The sequence below is a fragment of the Dermacentor andersoni genome, chromosome 4, assembly GCF_023375885.2.
Source record: "Dermacentor andersoni chromosome 4, qqDerAnde1_hic_scaffold, whole genome shotgun sequence".
In the NCBI taxonomy this organism is placed as follows: domain Eukaryota; kingdom Metazoa; phylum Arthropoda; class Arachnida; order Ixodida; family Ixodidae; genus Dermacentor; species Dermacentor andersoni.
The window spans coordinates 30,371,023-30,388,026 of record NC_092817.1 but is presented as its reverse complement, the minus strand read 5'-3'; the positions used below and the strand labels follow the sequence as shown (position 1 = coordinate 30,388,026).

Here is a 17,004-nt window from a genome sequence, read left to right as displayed (position 1 = left end):
AAAAGTATTATGTGTTTTTATTTCTTGCTCTTTTTAGTGTCAAGTTTGGCACAGAGACCAATGTCCTTTCTGAGGAGGAACAGGTTAGGTAGCATGCAGTTACGAATGCTCTGGTGCATGATTTGTTGAAGTTGTGCCATCTCTTACAGGCCACTGCTTCTGAGGTTGTGACTGCATTGGCCAATCGAATACCCCCATTTCCATTCAAAGTTGCCAAGGCTTTGGACCCGACAATCTACAGAAATGTTGAATATGACATCTGGAATGAGGCAGAGAAAGGTAGCCGTCACCCTTGGCATCAAACATGTTCCTGAAACTTTGCAAGTTACCAAAGCAGCAACTCGGTGGTCATTCTTCGCTGCTGCGGAGTGCAATGTTACAGGTTCAATTTCCTGGTTGCTTTCCAATCGGGATGACCTGCTTGACAGCAGTTGATGTTTGTCTACCAAGTGTTGGGTGCATGTTAAAATATTAAAAGCCAATATGCAACCCCCCACTGCAGGGTCTGCCATGCCCCTCTGTAGCATTGGGGCATTTAAAGCAATGAAATAATTTTTTAAAATTGGAAATGTCACCTTTTACTAGGTTTCATGACGAATCCACTGGTATTTCAAGTGTAGAATTTTGCACAAAAGTTGCTATACATCTACACTGCCAGAAACTAAGCTTACACTGCCCAAAATTTAGTTTCAGTTGATCTTGAACAGCATCGGTCGCTGGAGGCTGTGCAAGTCGCTTGGTTAAAGCCAGCGCAGATCGTTGTGCTATTTGTACTGCATGTTCACAGAAACATTCAATATGTCATGAAGCTGTGTAGGTTTGAGTTCAGGTTATTTAAATAAAAACAATGATAGAAGTCATCGGAAACGACGAAGCCGCTTGTAAAGGTGGACAGCTAACAAACTATATTTAAAGCATACACAAGAGAGAGTTGAAGTTTATGCAAGTGTTGCGAGCACATGAAAAGTGTTCACCAGTGAAGTGGTCATGATGTAGGCAGGGTGATGAGTGCGTGAAGAGCAGATTGGAGCTTGTCTTGGGGATGGGCGCATAAGAGCGGCGCTCTAAAGGAGTTACTGTTGTGACTTGAATGGTTGGTCAGTGTGCAGCGTGTGAAGTTTGGTTGCCAAAGGTTAATGTTGCTTGTGGCAGCTGTTTTAATTGTTGCCAAAGCTGCTGTCACCAACTGCATGCAGGCACATGGCATAAGTAGCTTTGGTAGTAGCTTTCCTCTTCTTCCTGCCAGTTCTGCTTTCCATCTCCGTCCTTTTACAGTGGAGCTGTTATATGCAGGGCTGTAGTGGTTTCTGGGTATAGGCAAAAAAGATGGCGGCCATCCCATAGCTAAAAGAGCTGAAGCATAAAGCAAAACTGTATCGCCGGGCATACCCCAGCTGCGTTTATTCGCGAGAAGTAGCAAAATGTATTGTGGTAAAAAAAATATCGTTATAAAATAAGTAAAACTGGAATGGACACTGTTTTGTATGGATTGCAGTTTAACGTCATGGGCTCTGTAAGCAAACCACATAACCTTATCTCGGTTCCCTTCCACCCGTGAAATGGGTAGGCCATGTGTGGCGAGGACTGTGTAAAAACAACGCACCTACAAAGGACACCATCGTAAACAGAAGCGGGAATGTGCACAGTGACAGCAGGCAAAGATTGAATACGGACAAAGCGAGCGAATACGGACAAAGATAGTGCCGCAAACGTTAAGTGTATGCACCTTTGGTTGCATCACCCCTAACGACTCCACTCCTTTAGTAATTGTGGGGGATTTCAACAGACATGTTTCGGCCGAACAGAAAGTAGTTCGTGGCGTTTCTCTTGGAAAGGTTCTGCATTCACTGTTACACAAACATCATTGTGTGCCCACGATGCGGGATCGTGTGTAGACTTCACATTGGCCAAGAACCTTTCTAGTGTTGTCACAGAGCCAACAGCCTTATATCACAGCGATCATAAAGTGATAGTCACCTTGGTGACCAAATAACAAATCCAAGAAAGCAAGGAAAAGTTAAATATAAAAAGCATTTAGTATGCGATTTAATCAAACAAAAAATAATCGTGGAAAAAGAAGTTCATTGTGGTACGTATCTTTCATTTTCAGTCAACATTTATTAACATATTTATCACCATATATACATCTCCGCTGCTCATCCATCTTCAAAGTGGAATGGCTCTGAATTTTTTTTTCTTACCATCCACCTCTGCCCCATACTGGCCACTGTGGGTAAACTTCAAAGCTAGACAGTTGCATTATGGTCACCAAGATTTTGTTCTCCTAGTTTGTTTTTACAAGAAGACCTACTACTACTACTACTGCTACTACTACTACTACTACTACTACTACTACTACTACTACATGATTTATATTGCTATGAGAACAGGGCTACGAGAAGAGGCCATACAAATGTACATATGCCGGTGCTGGCTGCTGACTATTCACTTATTTCAACTATGATTTTGCATGAGTGCCTCTTGTATGAGTACCTCACTTTGAACCCGTGGTGACAATGTAGGTGCTCAGGCAGGAATTGTAGGTCCTTGTTCAGGAGTCTTTCAGATGTAGTTCTGTGGCATGGACCTCCAGATTTTAATGTTAAATAGGCCTTACCTTTTGCTTGCTTTTACATTATTCTCTTGTTGCACGCACTAAGGACTACTTGAGTTATCCTAAATTTAAGCAAGGTAATGTGATCATTGAATATTACCGATGGAGCAGGAAATGTGCAAGTGCACTTGTGGTGTCATGTGAATACGAAGGGAGAGACATAAATATGGAATAATAGCTGTGAACAAAGCAGTTTAAAGACAGTACTTAGATGTTATTTTTTTATTGCGAAGCAATACTACTTTAGGTCGCACTTCAGCCTGTTCTGTGGCGAGGCAGTGGTAGGCACCATTGACCTTTAGCGTGACGTCACACCAGCTGTGTAAAAACGGGGCCCCATCTCACGCCGTCGCGAGGCGAGGCGGTAGCCACCAACGGTGGCCTAACTCCCGCTCCTCTCACCAGGGGCGCTACGGTCGGTGTGACGTCACACCAGCTGTGTAAAAACGAGGCCCCATCTCACGCCGTCGCGAGGCGAGGCGGTAGCCACCAACGGCGGCCTAACTCCCGCTCCTCTCACTAGGGGCGCTACGGTCAGAGTGGGCATACCTTACGACGCGGAGAAAATGGAGTGTTACCGCACCGTCGGCCAATTGATACTGGAAGATTTTGTAATGGGCACGCTGGTGAGGGAAATGTTTGTCAGCATACATGGATTCGACGGATGACTTCCTCTTAGATGATTCACTGTAAGCCGTAACACTAGCATAACCCAAGACTACCACCAGCCATACCACCAGCTGATCTGAGAATAACACACTATTGCTTCGCAATCACCAGGCTTAACCAAGCTAAGCCACGGCCGTTTTTTTTTAGCACTGTTGACATTGCAGCATAGTTCAGTTTTTCAGAGGATAAGTTGTATTTGAGAAATTAGTGCATTTACATAGGTCAAGGGCACTCCTCTCCTAGATTGACCAAAAGTGTGCTAAACTGCTTTTGCTTTGTGCAGCCTACTGAGCCTGTGCTTTGACTTCATTATTTGTGCCTCTTTGTGCCACTTGAAATTAAGCTGCTGTTTTTGCTTGCTAGAGTGACTGGTGTCTTAAAGCATTATGACAGAGGAATGGCTTTATCCTTTTTGGTGTACCTAATTATACAGTGTTCTTCACATTCAGGATTTCTGCATGACACTTCATCAAATGGGTAATTAAATTTTCTGTTTATCTTGTTTCAGCAGTACATTAAAGGAAATGTAGTAAGGTGAAACTAAGTCATAATTAAAATACTGACGCTACTTCAGTTGCAAGAAAGCCTTACCCATGTGTGGTGGTCACATCATCAAGGCCTTATCAGCATTCAGTTGCATATTCATCATCTAGTGGCTTGACACTGAGAATAACTAACTGTATAAAATTTATATGCAGTATTTCACACACAGAGAATGAAGTTTTTCAAATGCCTATTGTAAAGAGGAAATGCTATGTGTGTGTGTGTTTTTTTAATTTGACTTCATGGCTTCCTAGGTAGCATTGAGGTGTGATTTGCTTGTAATAAAGTAAATGGTGAGAGGAATGAAAGTATGTTGTTTTCCTCATTGTTGAATGCTGCTTTTCATTTATTTTTAACAAGGGCTAGGCAATGGTACACATTTGGCAATTGCTTATGGTGCAGTCTGTGCAGGTTTATTTTAAATTGAAAAAATTTCCTCAACTTTCCAGAGAGAATCCGCAGTGAACAACTAGTGATTCCAGAGTTGGAGCCTGGTGTTAAATGTTTGGTGAGTATAGTGCATCAGCAGCAGTTGCGTTGCTAGATAGTTGCTCTAGCAATGGAACTGTGGGTTTCACCCATGTGCTTAGATTTAGGTGCACTTTAAAGAACCCCATGTGGTCTAAATTTCCGGAGTCCCCCACTGCACCGTGCCTCATCATCAGATCGCGGTTTTGGCACGTAAAAACCCCATAATATTCTTTTAGTCTGGTTTTGGCAAATTCTGAAAGTTTCTGCACAGGAACTTTCTGTGGAAAGACTAGCTGGCTGTAGTATGCTCTAAAAAAAAAAAGTATTTTTCTTTTGCTTAACCACACTGTATGTTTCCACATTTTTGCCCTGGTGTGACACTGAGGCAACATGTTACAAATGAACATGGAATAGCAGGGGCTCATTATATGTACTGGCCCGACTTTTGTCCACCTTCTAGACCACTGGTGTGGAATTGCTGGTGGCAGTACGACGCTAGTGGTGGCAGCGTGCACATCTCTACCCATCTCTACATGGATAGTAGCATTTGTCATGTACATGGCATGAGAAAGTGCATGCACAATGGCTTGAACAGTGGAAAACATTCATCATGAGCCTATTTCGTGTCCACTGCAAGACAAAGGCTTCTCCATGCAAAGATCAGTTTTGAACAGCTGAACTAAAAAACTAAGGACCAGGGAAGTGAGAAAAGGACGTTGGTGTACTAACAATTGAATTTTATTTTTGCACTTGTGGTTACATACATGTATATACTAGTTCACATGCAAAAAAGGAGACACAGATACATTTTTCACTCCTCGTATTGACCATGTAAAAGGAATGTGATGGGTGAGGCATGTCACCTGCCGGCAAGATCTTTTTTTCTTTAGTGGTCAAAACTACTGAGGGCGTACTTGCGCACATGCTCTCCTTCTTGGATATCTCAGTGGCCTCCAGGGCTTCCTGCTTTTCTTGTTGCTGCTTTTCGTTAAAAGGCTAACTCGATTAAAATGAGCTTGGCACGCAAATTTCCTACAATGTGCTGCCAGGTGTCCACAGGTGGTTGTTGTCTTGAGTGAGGCTGAATGCTTTCTGTTTAACTCAGTTAGGCATCGCCCTGTGTGCCCGATATCTGCAATGATGTAACATTGATGTCTTTGTCTAACTTCCTCAGTCCTCAGCTGCTCAAAACATGTCTTAGCTATGAACTAACTCGCTCAGTTAAATATTATTCTTCAATCAATTCACCTTTACCCGTTTTGCACCAGCTGACCCCTTTACTATGCATGCCAATTTCTCGATTCAATCACAACACCGAGTTCTCAGCCATCTTCGTCTGCCATTCGTTTTCCTTGAAAACAAAATTTCAATGGACTGGTAGTCATGAGCTCTACACCTTGCATAGCCTGCCTCACTTCTTCCTAATCATAGCTAGAAGGTGGTCTTAGGTCAGAGGCAGTTTTCATTTTACCATTGTGTGCTCCACTGGACTGCATCCTGTCTTGCTTTGTGACTTTGGCTGCGCAGAACTGCTTTTCATGTCGGAAGAATTTTGGCAAAGACCAACAAAGTTTGACATGTAGTGAGTGTTGTAGCATGTACCGTGCTGGGAAGTACTCGGAATTATCGAAGTCCGCTTTGAAAATTATGGTGCCCAGCGTTTTATTGACATGGAAGTGTGATGAATGCAAATGAAAAGAATCCCAGGAGTCTGATGCCAATTCTGATGAGCATGAAAAGGAAAATGCAAGTGAGCAAAAGGAATTGAGCATACAGATCGATGCCTTAAGTTGAAAGTGTGGTGCAGTTCTGGTCAGATTGAAAAGGCTGGAAAAAAAAAACTTGATAAACAATGTAATTTGACTGAAGCTATGGACAAGGCAATAGAAATGTTTTCCGCTAAGTACGACAAGCTTCTGACAAAGGTTGATGATCATGACACGCAGATTGAGCAGATGAAAAAAAGACATAGGAAGAGCTAACAGAAAAATTAGCTGGAAGAGTAAGCAGAATAGCTCTATTGAAAAACACTGTGGAAACTAAGAAAGTATACTCGTGGCGTAGGAACATTGGAATTCATGAGGCACTTAGCGAATATTTATATTGTACATTGACAGAACTTGGCTCGAGGCTACAGTTGCCGGCTCCGAAACACGAGGAAATCGAAGCGGCACATCGACTACGAGCACAGCCTGACAGAATTGCGTCAATCATTGTTCGCTTCAGAGACCAGAAGACTAGGGACACTTGGCTATCAAAAAGAAAAGTGTTAAAGCATGACAACATTCTTATCAATGACAATATGACAAGGAACCAGAAGCAACTATTTTGGCAATGATGACAGCTTGCCAAGCAGAAAGGCTACCACAGGGCGTCTACCAACCGGGAATTCTCGGGGATTTTAAGTAGTCTGGAAAAAGTCAGGAAAAATTAGCTGTGATTTTATTGAAAGGGTCGCAAGTCGCGCTAATGCTGGCTCGAGTAACAGACAGGAATCGTAATGGTCGTCTTTGACGGCCTGTCGTCTTCTGGAGGAGTTGCCAGTGTACAGTTGATGACCGACTTTCCGGTTTCCCGACAATTTAGACGGCTTCGTGGCACCGCCACGTACCCCATAGAGTCAATGTATCAGAACGTCTGAAATTTTGAACGCAAGAACTCTTTGCCGTCCCATATTCCGGACGTTTTGCCGTGACTGCAGGTCCGAAACGGCATTAATCAAAGCCACCACCGCTGCCATTTTGATTATCTCGTTGCCTCGAACCGGCACTCTCGCACGCAGATCCACTGGCAGCCATAGCCACCACTGCGGCAACACTAGGCCTAGCTGTTTTGACGTTCGCTATGAAGCTTCTTGCTGTTGGGTGCCGTGTGTTTTATTGAAATAATTCGTCGCTGTAAGCAATGGCACGGAGATCGCCTTTTTGGTCCTCGCGATTGGCTTAGAAGCTTGGATAGCACGGTGCGTTGCATAATGGCGGTTTCCGAAGGTCAGCTTCGCCTCCGTACAGAAATGTTACTTGGTGAAGCGTACGCACGAGTAATGCAGTGAAGCATAACAAGTGTGGGGAGGGGCTATTGCCACGGGACACAGTATGTATTCCTTCATTATACACGCATGCACCCGGTATTTCCTGTCACAGTACGAGCACTGATATGCCTAATATGTGTACCGACAGGCCTTCAGAGCGTTTTCGAATGTGCCTGTGGTGGTTTAAGCCTTTAAATACAGTAAATGACATGCATTTATTTTTTCCAACTAGCCAATTTTTCGGACGTTTTCGCGGCCCCTAGGGGGTTCGAAAAATAGGACGTAAACTGTGCAACTGACCAAGAAGATGCTACAAATGGTCCGTGGGGCGAACGAGTCGCAGAAGGAGGACAAGAACAGAAAGAACCTATGCATTGATGAATGAACGGGAAAGGGAGTGTGCAATCACTTCTTTCAAGGAGCTTGAGCTCAAAAAACAGTGTTGTCTGACGCCGAGATGCAGGTGTTCCTGATCCAGACCAAACTAAACTCTTTAAAGCAATGAAACGCAACACTGAGGTGTTGTGCGCTGGCTGTGAGTATATCGGGAGAGTTGAGGTCGACACACCAGTGATTGAAAGAGAATCTCACTTCTAACAAAGTTCCGACCTCATACTAGCGAGCTTGCCATCAGTTGATAGAAATAGCTCATATTTGAATATATTTGCTCCTGTATGCATCTCCTTTTTATTTGTATTTGAGAATGTCCGACTCGATTTGCAATTTCTTGAAGATATTTTATTTGCTGTGCATTTTACTAACCCTTCCCTTTATTCTCTTTTTGAATAACATAAACACTCCTCATTAGTATTCAAATTAGATTAAGTCGCTTTTTTTCAATTTTTTTCATATGCTTACTAGACAGTGACAGCATGGGGCGATATGGTTTGAGCCTGTCTTGACATAACACATAGTTCTGCAATTTTGCAAAGGCACTCGAGGAAAAACCTGGAAAACTCAGGGAATTTGGAAATGTCAACTTGGTAGACACCTTGTGCCAGTATGTTTGGACACAGAACGGACGAATAGTAATCAGAAAAGCTGAAGGAGCACCGAAAAAGCACATGAGGATAGAAAGGGATCTTATCTACATAACGTAATGTGTACATTTCACAACTTCATTGACTGGAATGTTCATGTAAATGATAAGTTAGAAGACGAAGGGTTGCAAATAAATCTAAATACGGTACACATAAATATACGCAGCTTGAAAAAAAAAATGGGATGAATTATGTTTATGTCTAGAATGAGCAGTTCTTCCCAGTGACATGTTTTAACTGAAGTTAATGTAGACATGTGTTTGGCAAATATGTATACCTGATTGGTTATACTAGGTATGCGTGGTGCAGGGAAAATAGGAAAGGTGGAGGTGTTGTGTTCATTCATGATGACTGGATATCGAATAATATAGAAGTAAGCTTTGACAATGCAGAACTAGTGGGACTTTCTATAAATAAACAAGATGTGGATTATACATTACGTGCAATGTACAAGACTCCTAATATGAACGCGAATTGTTTTCTAGACGAACTAAGCATATTTTTTTAGAACACATGAATGAAGTGTGGTTACCTTTAGTTGGAGACAGTAACATAGACACAATGAAGGAATCTAGTCGAGTTGTAACATATCTCAATTTATTAGCAGAATTTGGCCTAGAGAATGTAATTAAAGATTACGCTAGAGAGGAATATCGTGGCTCGAAAATGACAAGATCCTGCATTGATCACATTAAGGTTTGATGTACAAATGAATGCTATGCTTCTGGTATCGTAAAACAAAAATTGGCAGATCATTACCTTGTGTCCATGGTCGGGATTACTCATAAACACACTGAAATCTGTGATGATCACGTTATTATAAAAGAGGTATTAGATAAGAACATAGTAGACAAATATATTCAAAATTTTGATTGGATGTCCCTGTTGTGACTTGGTCACATACGTTTGTACAAGTAAATAACAGAAATATTGCAAGATATTTAAGTCAGCAAAACGAGTAAAGATTAAAATAAGAAACGTTGATAATCAATGGATGACTGAAGAGCTAGTTCATGTCATCATCATCATCAGCCTGGTTACGCCCACTGAAGGGCAAAGGCCTCTCCCATAGTTCTCCAACTACCCCGGTCATGTACTAATTGTGGCCATGTCATCCCTGCAAACTTCTTAATCTCATCCGCCCACCTAACTTTCTGCTGCCCCCTGCTACACTTCCCTTCCCATGGAATCCAGTCTGTAACCCGTAATGACCGTCGGTTATCTTCCCTCCTCATTACCTGTCCTGCCCATGCCCATTTCTTTTTCTTGATTTCAACTAAGATGTCATTAACTCGCGTTTGTTCCCTGATCCAATCGGCTTTTCTTATCCCTTAACGTTACATCCATCATTCTTCTTTCCATAGCTCGTTGCGTCGTCCTCAATTTAAGCAGAACCCTTTTCGTAAGCCTCCAGGTTTCTGCCCCGTACGTGAGTACTGGAAAGACACAGCTGTTATACACTTTGCTCTTGAGGAATAATGGCAACTTACTGTTCATGATATGAGAATGCCTGCCAAACCCACTCCAGCCTATTCTTATTCTTCTGATTATTTCAGTCTCATGATCCAGATCCGCGGTCACTACCTGCCCTAAGTAGATGTATTCCCTTACCACTTCCAATGCCTCGCTATCCATCGTAAAGTGCTGTTCTCTACCGAGACTGTTAAACATTACTTTAGTTTTCTGCAGATTAATCTTTAGACCCACCCTTCTGCTTTGCCTCTTCAGGTCAGTGAGCATGCATTGCAATTGGTCCCCTGAGTTCCTAAGCAAGGCAATATCATCAACGAATCGCAAGTTACAAAGGTATTCTCCATTAACTCTTATCCCCAATTCTTCAAAATCCAGGTCTCTGAATACCTCCTGTAAACACGCTGTGAATAGCATTGGAGAGATTGTATCTCCCTGCCTGATGCTTTTCTTTATTGGGATTTTGTTGCTTTCTTTATGGAGGACTATGGTGGCTGTGGAGCCGCTACAGATATCTTTCAGTATTTTTGCGTACGGCTTGTCTACACCCTGATTCCGTAATGCCTGCATGACTGCCAAGGTTTCGACTGAATCAAACGCTTTCTCGTAATCAATGAAAGCTATATATAAGGGTTGGTTATATTCCGCACATTTCTCTATCACTTGATTGATAGTTTGAATATGGTGTATTGTTGAGTAGCCTTTACGGAATCCTGACTGGTCCTTCTGTTGGCAGAAGTCCAAGGTGTTCCGGATTCTATTTGCGATTACCTTAGTAAATACTTTGTAGGCAACGGACAGTAAGCTGATTGGTCTATAATTTTACAAGTCTTTGGCGTCCCCTTTCTTAGGAATTAGGATTATGTTAGTGTCCTTCCAAGATTCCGGTGCGCTCGAGGTCATGAGGCATTGCGTATACAGGGTGGCCAGTTTTTCTAGAACAATCTGCCCACCATCATTCAACAAGTCTGCTGTTACCTGATCCTCTCCAGCTGGCTTCCCCCTTTGCACAGTTCCCAAGGCTTTCTCTACTTCTTCCGGTGTTACTTGTGGGATTTCAAATTCCTCTAGACTATTTTCTCATCCATTATCGTGATGGGTGCCACTGGTGCTGTATAAATCTCTATAGAACTCCTTACCCACCTGAACTATCTCATCCATATTAGTAATGATATTGCCGGCTTTGTCTCTTAACGCATACATCTGATTCTCGCCAATTCCTAGTTTCTTCTTCACTGCTTTTAGGCTTCCTCCGTTCCTGAGAGCATGTTCAATTCTATCCATATCATACTTCCTTATGTCAGCTGTCCTACGCTTGTTGATTAACTTCGAAAGTTCTGCCAGTTCTATTCTAGCTGTAGGGTTAGAGGCTTTCATACATTGGCGTTTCTTGATGAGATCTTTCGTCTCCTGTGATAGCTTACTGGCGTCCTGTCTAACGCAGTTACCGCCGACTTCTAGTGCACACTTCTTAATGATGCCCGTAAGGTTGTCGTTCGTTGTTTCAACATGAAGGTCCTCTTCCTGAGTTAAAGCTGAATGCCTGTTCTGTAGCTGGATCCAGAATTCCTCTATTTTCCCTCTTACCGCTAACTCATTGATCGGCTTCTTATGTACCAGTTTCTTCCGTTCCCTCCTCAAGTCTAGGCTAATTCGAGTTCTTACCATCCTATGGTCACTGCAGCGCACGTTGCCAAGCACGTCCACATCTTGTATGATGCCAGGGTTAGCACAGAGTATAAGGTCCATTTCATTTCTAGTCTCGCCATTCGGGCTCCTCCACGTCCACTTTCGGCTATCCCGCTTGCGGAAGAAGGTATTCATTATCCGCATATTATTCTGTTCTGCAAAGGGTACTAATAACTCTCCCCTGCTATTCCTAGTGCCTATGCCATATTCCCCCACAAGCTTGTCTCCAGTCTGCTTCTTGCCTACCTTTGCATTGAAGTCGCCCATCAGTATGGTGTATTTTGTTTTGACTTTGCCCATCGCCGATTCCACGTCTTCATAGAAGCTCTCGACTTCCTGGTCATCATGACTGGATGTAGGGGCGTAGACCTGTACGACCTTCAATTTGTACCTCTTATTAAGTCTCATCACAAGACCTGCCACCCTCTCGTTAATGCTATAGAATTTCTGTATGTTACCAGCTATATTCTTATTAATCAGGAATCTGACTCCTAGTTCTCATCTCTCCGCTAAGCCACGGTAGCACAGGACGTGCCCGCTTTTTAGCACTGTATATGCTTCATTTGTCCTCCTAACTTCACTGAGCCCAATTATATCCCATTTACTGCCCTCTAATTCCTCCAATAGTACTGCTAGACTCGCCTCACTAGATAACATTCTAGCGTTAAACGTTGCCAGGTTCAAATTCCAATGGCGGCCTGTCCGGATGCAGGGATTCGGACAGGCCGCCATTGGAATCTGAACCTGGCAACGTTTATTGCTAGAACGTTATCTAGTGATGTATGTTACCTGAAAGATGAAACTTTCAAAAAGTGCAAAAAAGACCCAGAACATCTTTCATACAAAGGTGAATACAGAAATCTTGTAACCTCAAAAATTCGACAAGCAAAACGAATGTACCTTATGTGGCAGTTTACATTAAAAAAACATAATAGCAAAAAAGCTTGAGAAATGGCGAACGAAATGACGGGCAGATCCAAGAAGGCATCTATTGACGACACAGTAAAAAAAAACTTTCCCAGGCAGAATTTCCACACCTTATGCGATAAATTCAATGCGACCTTCACAAGTGCAGCAGAAGAACTGAAACGTATGAAACCTGATAAATATAGCACGTATCGGCCGAAACGTGGTTGTGTGCATTATGCGTATTTGCTGCCTATTTCTGAATCTGATCTATATGCTATAATGCACCAAATTAAAAAGCGCAAACCACCTGGGTATGATAAAATTTACTTTATAGATCTGGGGCGCTGTAACGTAAAACTATTCCCAACTTGTCTATTCCAATTCTGTAATCAGCCCTCCGTGATTGGCGAAAAGCTTTTTTGGACCACCCCCACTTCACCCGTCTGTCACGCAACGTCACGAAAACCACAATAGCACCCAATCTAATGTGACATGTACACACTGATTATGAATGATTTGACCGAAAAAAGAAAAATAGTTATGTCTGATTGAACGCCTTTTCGTCATTAGCCACTGGCTATTGGTCAAACGTTTTCGGGCTGCACCCACTTCACCTGCTTTCACGCGACGTCACAAAACCGCAAAAACTCACCGCATCAAAGTGACGTGTACTTGTTAAAGGTGCATTAATATGCCGAACAAACCTGTATTTTCTTCTGAATAGCCGCAGGCTGCCCCGTTCCGAAAGGGATAAAAGATGGCTGCCGCCGATCGCTCAGGCGCTGGCTACTCGCACCTGCCGGAGAGCATGGGTTTATTTGCGCATAATAAAACTTTTTGCGTGGCTGTGTAACGTTTTCGAGTACTTTTGGCACATTTATGACCTCATTCTGCCAACTCTTCTTTGCTTAGGATCCATTTTAGCGTCATTCTTAAGCTTCCGTTGCATGCCGCTGCGATTTTCGACCAGCCGCCGCAAGCTAAGTAAGGGAAAGCGAACCAATCGCAGATGCTGGCACCACCTTTTTCATCCGGTCATTGACTTTCAGTGCAGTGGCTCGGCTCCATCGAATCCCTCTCCACATGAGCGTGCTCCTCGCCTCTTGTCAACCAATTAGATAAGACAAGCCGCTCAGTGTAGGCAATTTTATTTGTTTTTCAAGCAAGCAAAAGTGACCTCGTATGAACGAGGACAGCGTTGGATTGTTCTGTTCAGACAACCTTGCGGGTGACTGCCCAGTGCTTGCGTCGGCGGTTTCGCAAATTTGACGGCAGGAGATTGGAATAAAAACATATTGGAATAGTTTTACTTTATAGGGCCCCTGTTTTACAACTTTAATAAGCTAAAAGAAGTTATCCTCAAAATACTAAATGGAATATTTGAAATGGGTGAAGTACCAGATGAAGTAAAGGTATCCATAGTAATACCTTTATATAAGAATGGCAAAAAGTCGAGAGTACGCAAACTACAGGCCAATCGCAATTATATCTTCCTTAACTCATATCATGAAAAAGCACATTGCGTCAAGTTTTCTTTAAGTAACACAGCACAGTTTGGATTCACAAAGAACAAGAACTCGGTTACACTACTTGAAGAATTCGCGGATTTTATCAACAATGCATTAGAAAATAACCAGGTAGTACTAGCACTATTCTTAGACCTGACCAAAGCATTTGGTACAGTAGACCACAATATGTTGTTGGAAAAGTTGAACTGCTTGGGCTTTTGAAAGGAATTTAACAAATTCTTTAATAATTACTTTAAATATAGAGTACAGTGTGTAAGACTTGGAGACGTTTGTGGCCACTTTCAACCAATAAAGTATGGGGTACCACAAGGTAGCATGCTCGGACCGTTGCTTTTCAACATATATGTATTTTATATAGGTCTGTTAAAAAATTATTCGAAGCTGTTTCAATATGCAGACAATACAGCACTTGCCCTCAAGGTGTCTGAATATAAATTAGAGAATCAAACCTTTCAGCAGGATATTAACAAAGTACTAGACTGGTTTTCGGAAAATGCAATATTTGTAAATCATAAGAAAACTAACTAAGCTACTATGTTTCAGAAACCCGCACAAGAATATTTCTCTACATCTGCCTTTATACCTGTACGGCCAGATGTGTACTCCTTGTAGATGCCTGGTTTTAGGGTACAAACCAGTTGTTAAGTATCTGCGTGTTCTTCTTTTTTTTTTTTGACCAACCAGTTACATGGACTGAACATCTTACCGATATATCTAAAAGGATAAGGGCCGCTGCGGCAAAGATGTACAGCTTGCCCCGATGAATTTGCGGATAACCATATACAAAGCATTAGTTGAATCAGTATTAATGTATGTGATAACATTATATGGCACTTGCTCACACTATAAAAAACAAACCTTGAACGATACAATAAAACAAATTGTAAATACAGTAATTTAACGGCACTCCATTGCAATCAGTTGACATAAAAATAACATACGTTCTTCTTGGTGTACTACGAATACAGCAGCTCTTTAATTTTGTTGTGCTTTTGCGGTATTACTTCTCTAATCATTTCAAGATACCAGTTTGCAAAAATTCAACATTACGTATAACAGAGCGCTTCATTAAATCACATTTTCATACTAATTATGGTAACAAGAGGCTCGAATATTATGTTCGAAGTCTTTGTTAATGAAAGTGACAATGGCCTGTTCGTAATTATGTCCAAAAGTGAAATGCATAAATAAATTAGCAAATGGTGTGCATGACTGTAAGCCAATATATAAGGTAACACAAAGGTTCTTACATGTACTGCATTGCCTTTACATGAAACACACTAATTTCTTTTTACACTTTCTTTTTAAACACATCATTGATCTTTGTATATAAAATCTGGTTTCTTAAGGTGCTGTTATATACACCTAGAATATCATTTGTCTTTTGAATTGTTGAATTTGGAAAAATAAGGGTAGCATGTGATGTTGATACAATAACGCTGTGGCACAATTTTGTTATATACATTTAGATGCTCTATCTACTACCTGGTTGGTCAACAAGTGCAAAGTGCTTAGACCAATCAGTTAAATGCTATCATTACCAAATGTATTTTTTGAAATAAAAGTTGAAAAAATTGAAGGTAAGCTACTTCTGTTCACTCTGTAATCCATACTTTTCTCACTGCCTATTTTTTTGCTATCACTTGCATGCCTTCATTTCTTCCTATGTGTCTTTGTTATCAAAGTGTAAATAGCACCTCTGGTACATTTGGTTGGTTCCCACTGTACTACTCGGTACTCTGACAATGATGTGAAAGCCGCTCTAGTTGAATGCCTGATAAAGCATGCCCAAGCTGAATTAGAGCAATCGGAAGCCAGAAGAGGAAACACTTCATGTTGTAAACAAATGGGATGCATAGCTGCCAAAGCACCACTGTGGCAGACTCCACGCTTCAATTCAAGGCTGTGTTTTTCTGTCGTTTTCATTGTATGGTTGATATCCGTCAAAGTACAACTGAGCAAAAGAAATGTAGCTTTGTCTCTAGTGACGATTCGAACTTAGGACTTTTTGATTTTGAGCCAAGTGTTCTGACCACTGCATTGCAGCGATTCCATCGAAGTGACTGAATAGAACCTGTCTTGTGCACTGGGTTTCTTGTCCTTATCTTTTCGTGCTATATATTTACTACTTCTTTATGAATAAACTCGCCCAAGAAAACGTTTCGCTAAGTAGGAGCATATAATGCAGAATGGCTAATTTGTGTGTGCTTCATGCAGGGTTAGAGGTTGATGTTGCAAGCATTGGAACTCAGCAAAACAGTGAAAAGGCACATTTCTTTGTGTGTGCTCCCAGGTTTTTTGTGTGATGAATAAAAAACTTGATACTTCCAAGAAGAAATACAAGTGAGGAGGCATGAAATTTGCGAGTGAGGAGGCACTACACATCATAACAGTGTTGACGAATTTTAAATCACTTAAAAGTATTGTGGTGTGCATTTATCAGGACATGTGGGCATCTCTTGGTTATCACCATTACATTTTGTTCTGTCTCAAAAGCAAAGTTCATTTCATCCATTTCATTCCTTTACTTTTTTGTTACTCTTAGCAATCTTTCCTACCAAAAGCAAGATGACTAATCTCAGCATAGCTAATCTTGCACCTGCATTCATTGCTGTCATGATTTTTATTTTACTGCAGTCACATGTTGGTGAGAAGCAGGCAGATGTTTTCAGGCAGCAAGAAAATAAAGATTGCCCATTCACTCTCGCATGCTAAGTGTACTGGAGAAGGAGCAGTATGCACTGCTTCGAGAAAGACGAGGAGGAGTTTGGTCAAAGCCTTGCGCCTGTGTTGCCTTAACTGCGTGACCTCTCGCTCTGGTGCTGTACTCTCCAAGACCTTCATTAATTACACCAAAAGACCTCTTGAAAATTTGGAAGTGCTGAGCCCTTTACCAATCTGAAAATTCGCAGCCGGACGCTTCTTTCTGTTTGTGCCGTGCCTAAGGGCGCCACATAGCCCGATCCTCCACAGGCATCGCCTATCGTCTGCTCCAGTGCTCTATGCCAACGAGATCCTCCTGTCTTCAGTGGCACCGAT

At 41.9% G+C, this 17,004-nt stretch overlaps 1 protein-coding gene across 2 annotated transcripts in view; it reads left to right on the top strand.

The window, feature by feature from the left end:
* LOC126536845 (OTU domain-containing protein 4-like) overlaps positions 1-17,004 on the top strand; it is an 81,604-nt gene that overhangs the window by 6,596 nt on the left and 58,004 nt on the right. For both annotated transcript variants that reach the window (XM_055073559.2, XM_055073558.2), the window contains exons 8-10: positions 38-83; positions 150-279; positions 4,276-4,334. In XM_055073559.2, the coding sequence (XP_054929534.1) occupies positions 38-83; positions 150-279; positions 4,276-4,334 (235 nt within the window). The remainder of the gene's footprint in view (positions 1-37; positions 84-149; positions 280-4,275; positions 4,335-17,004) is intronic.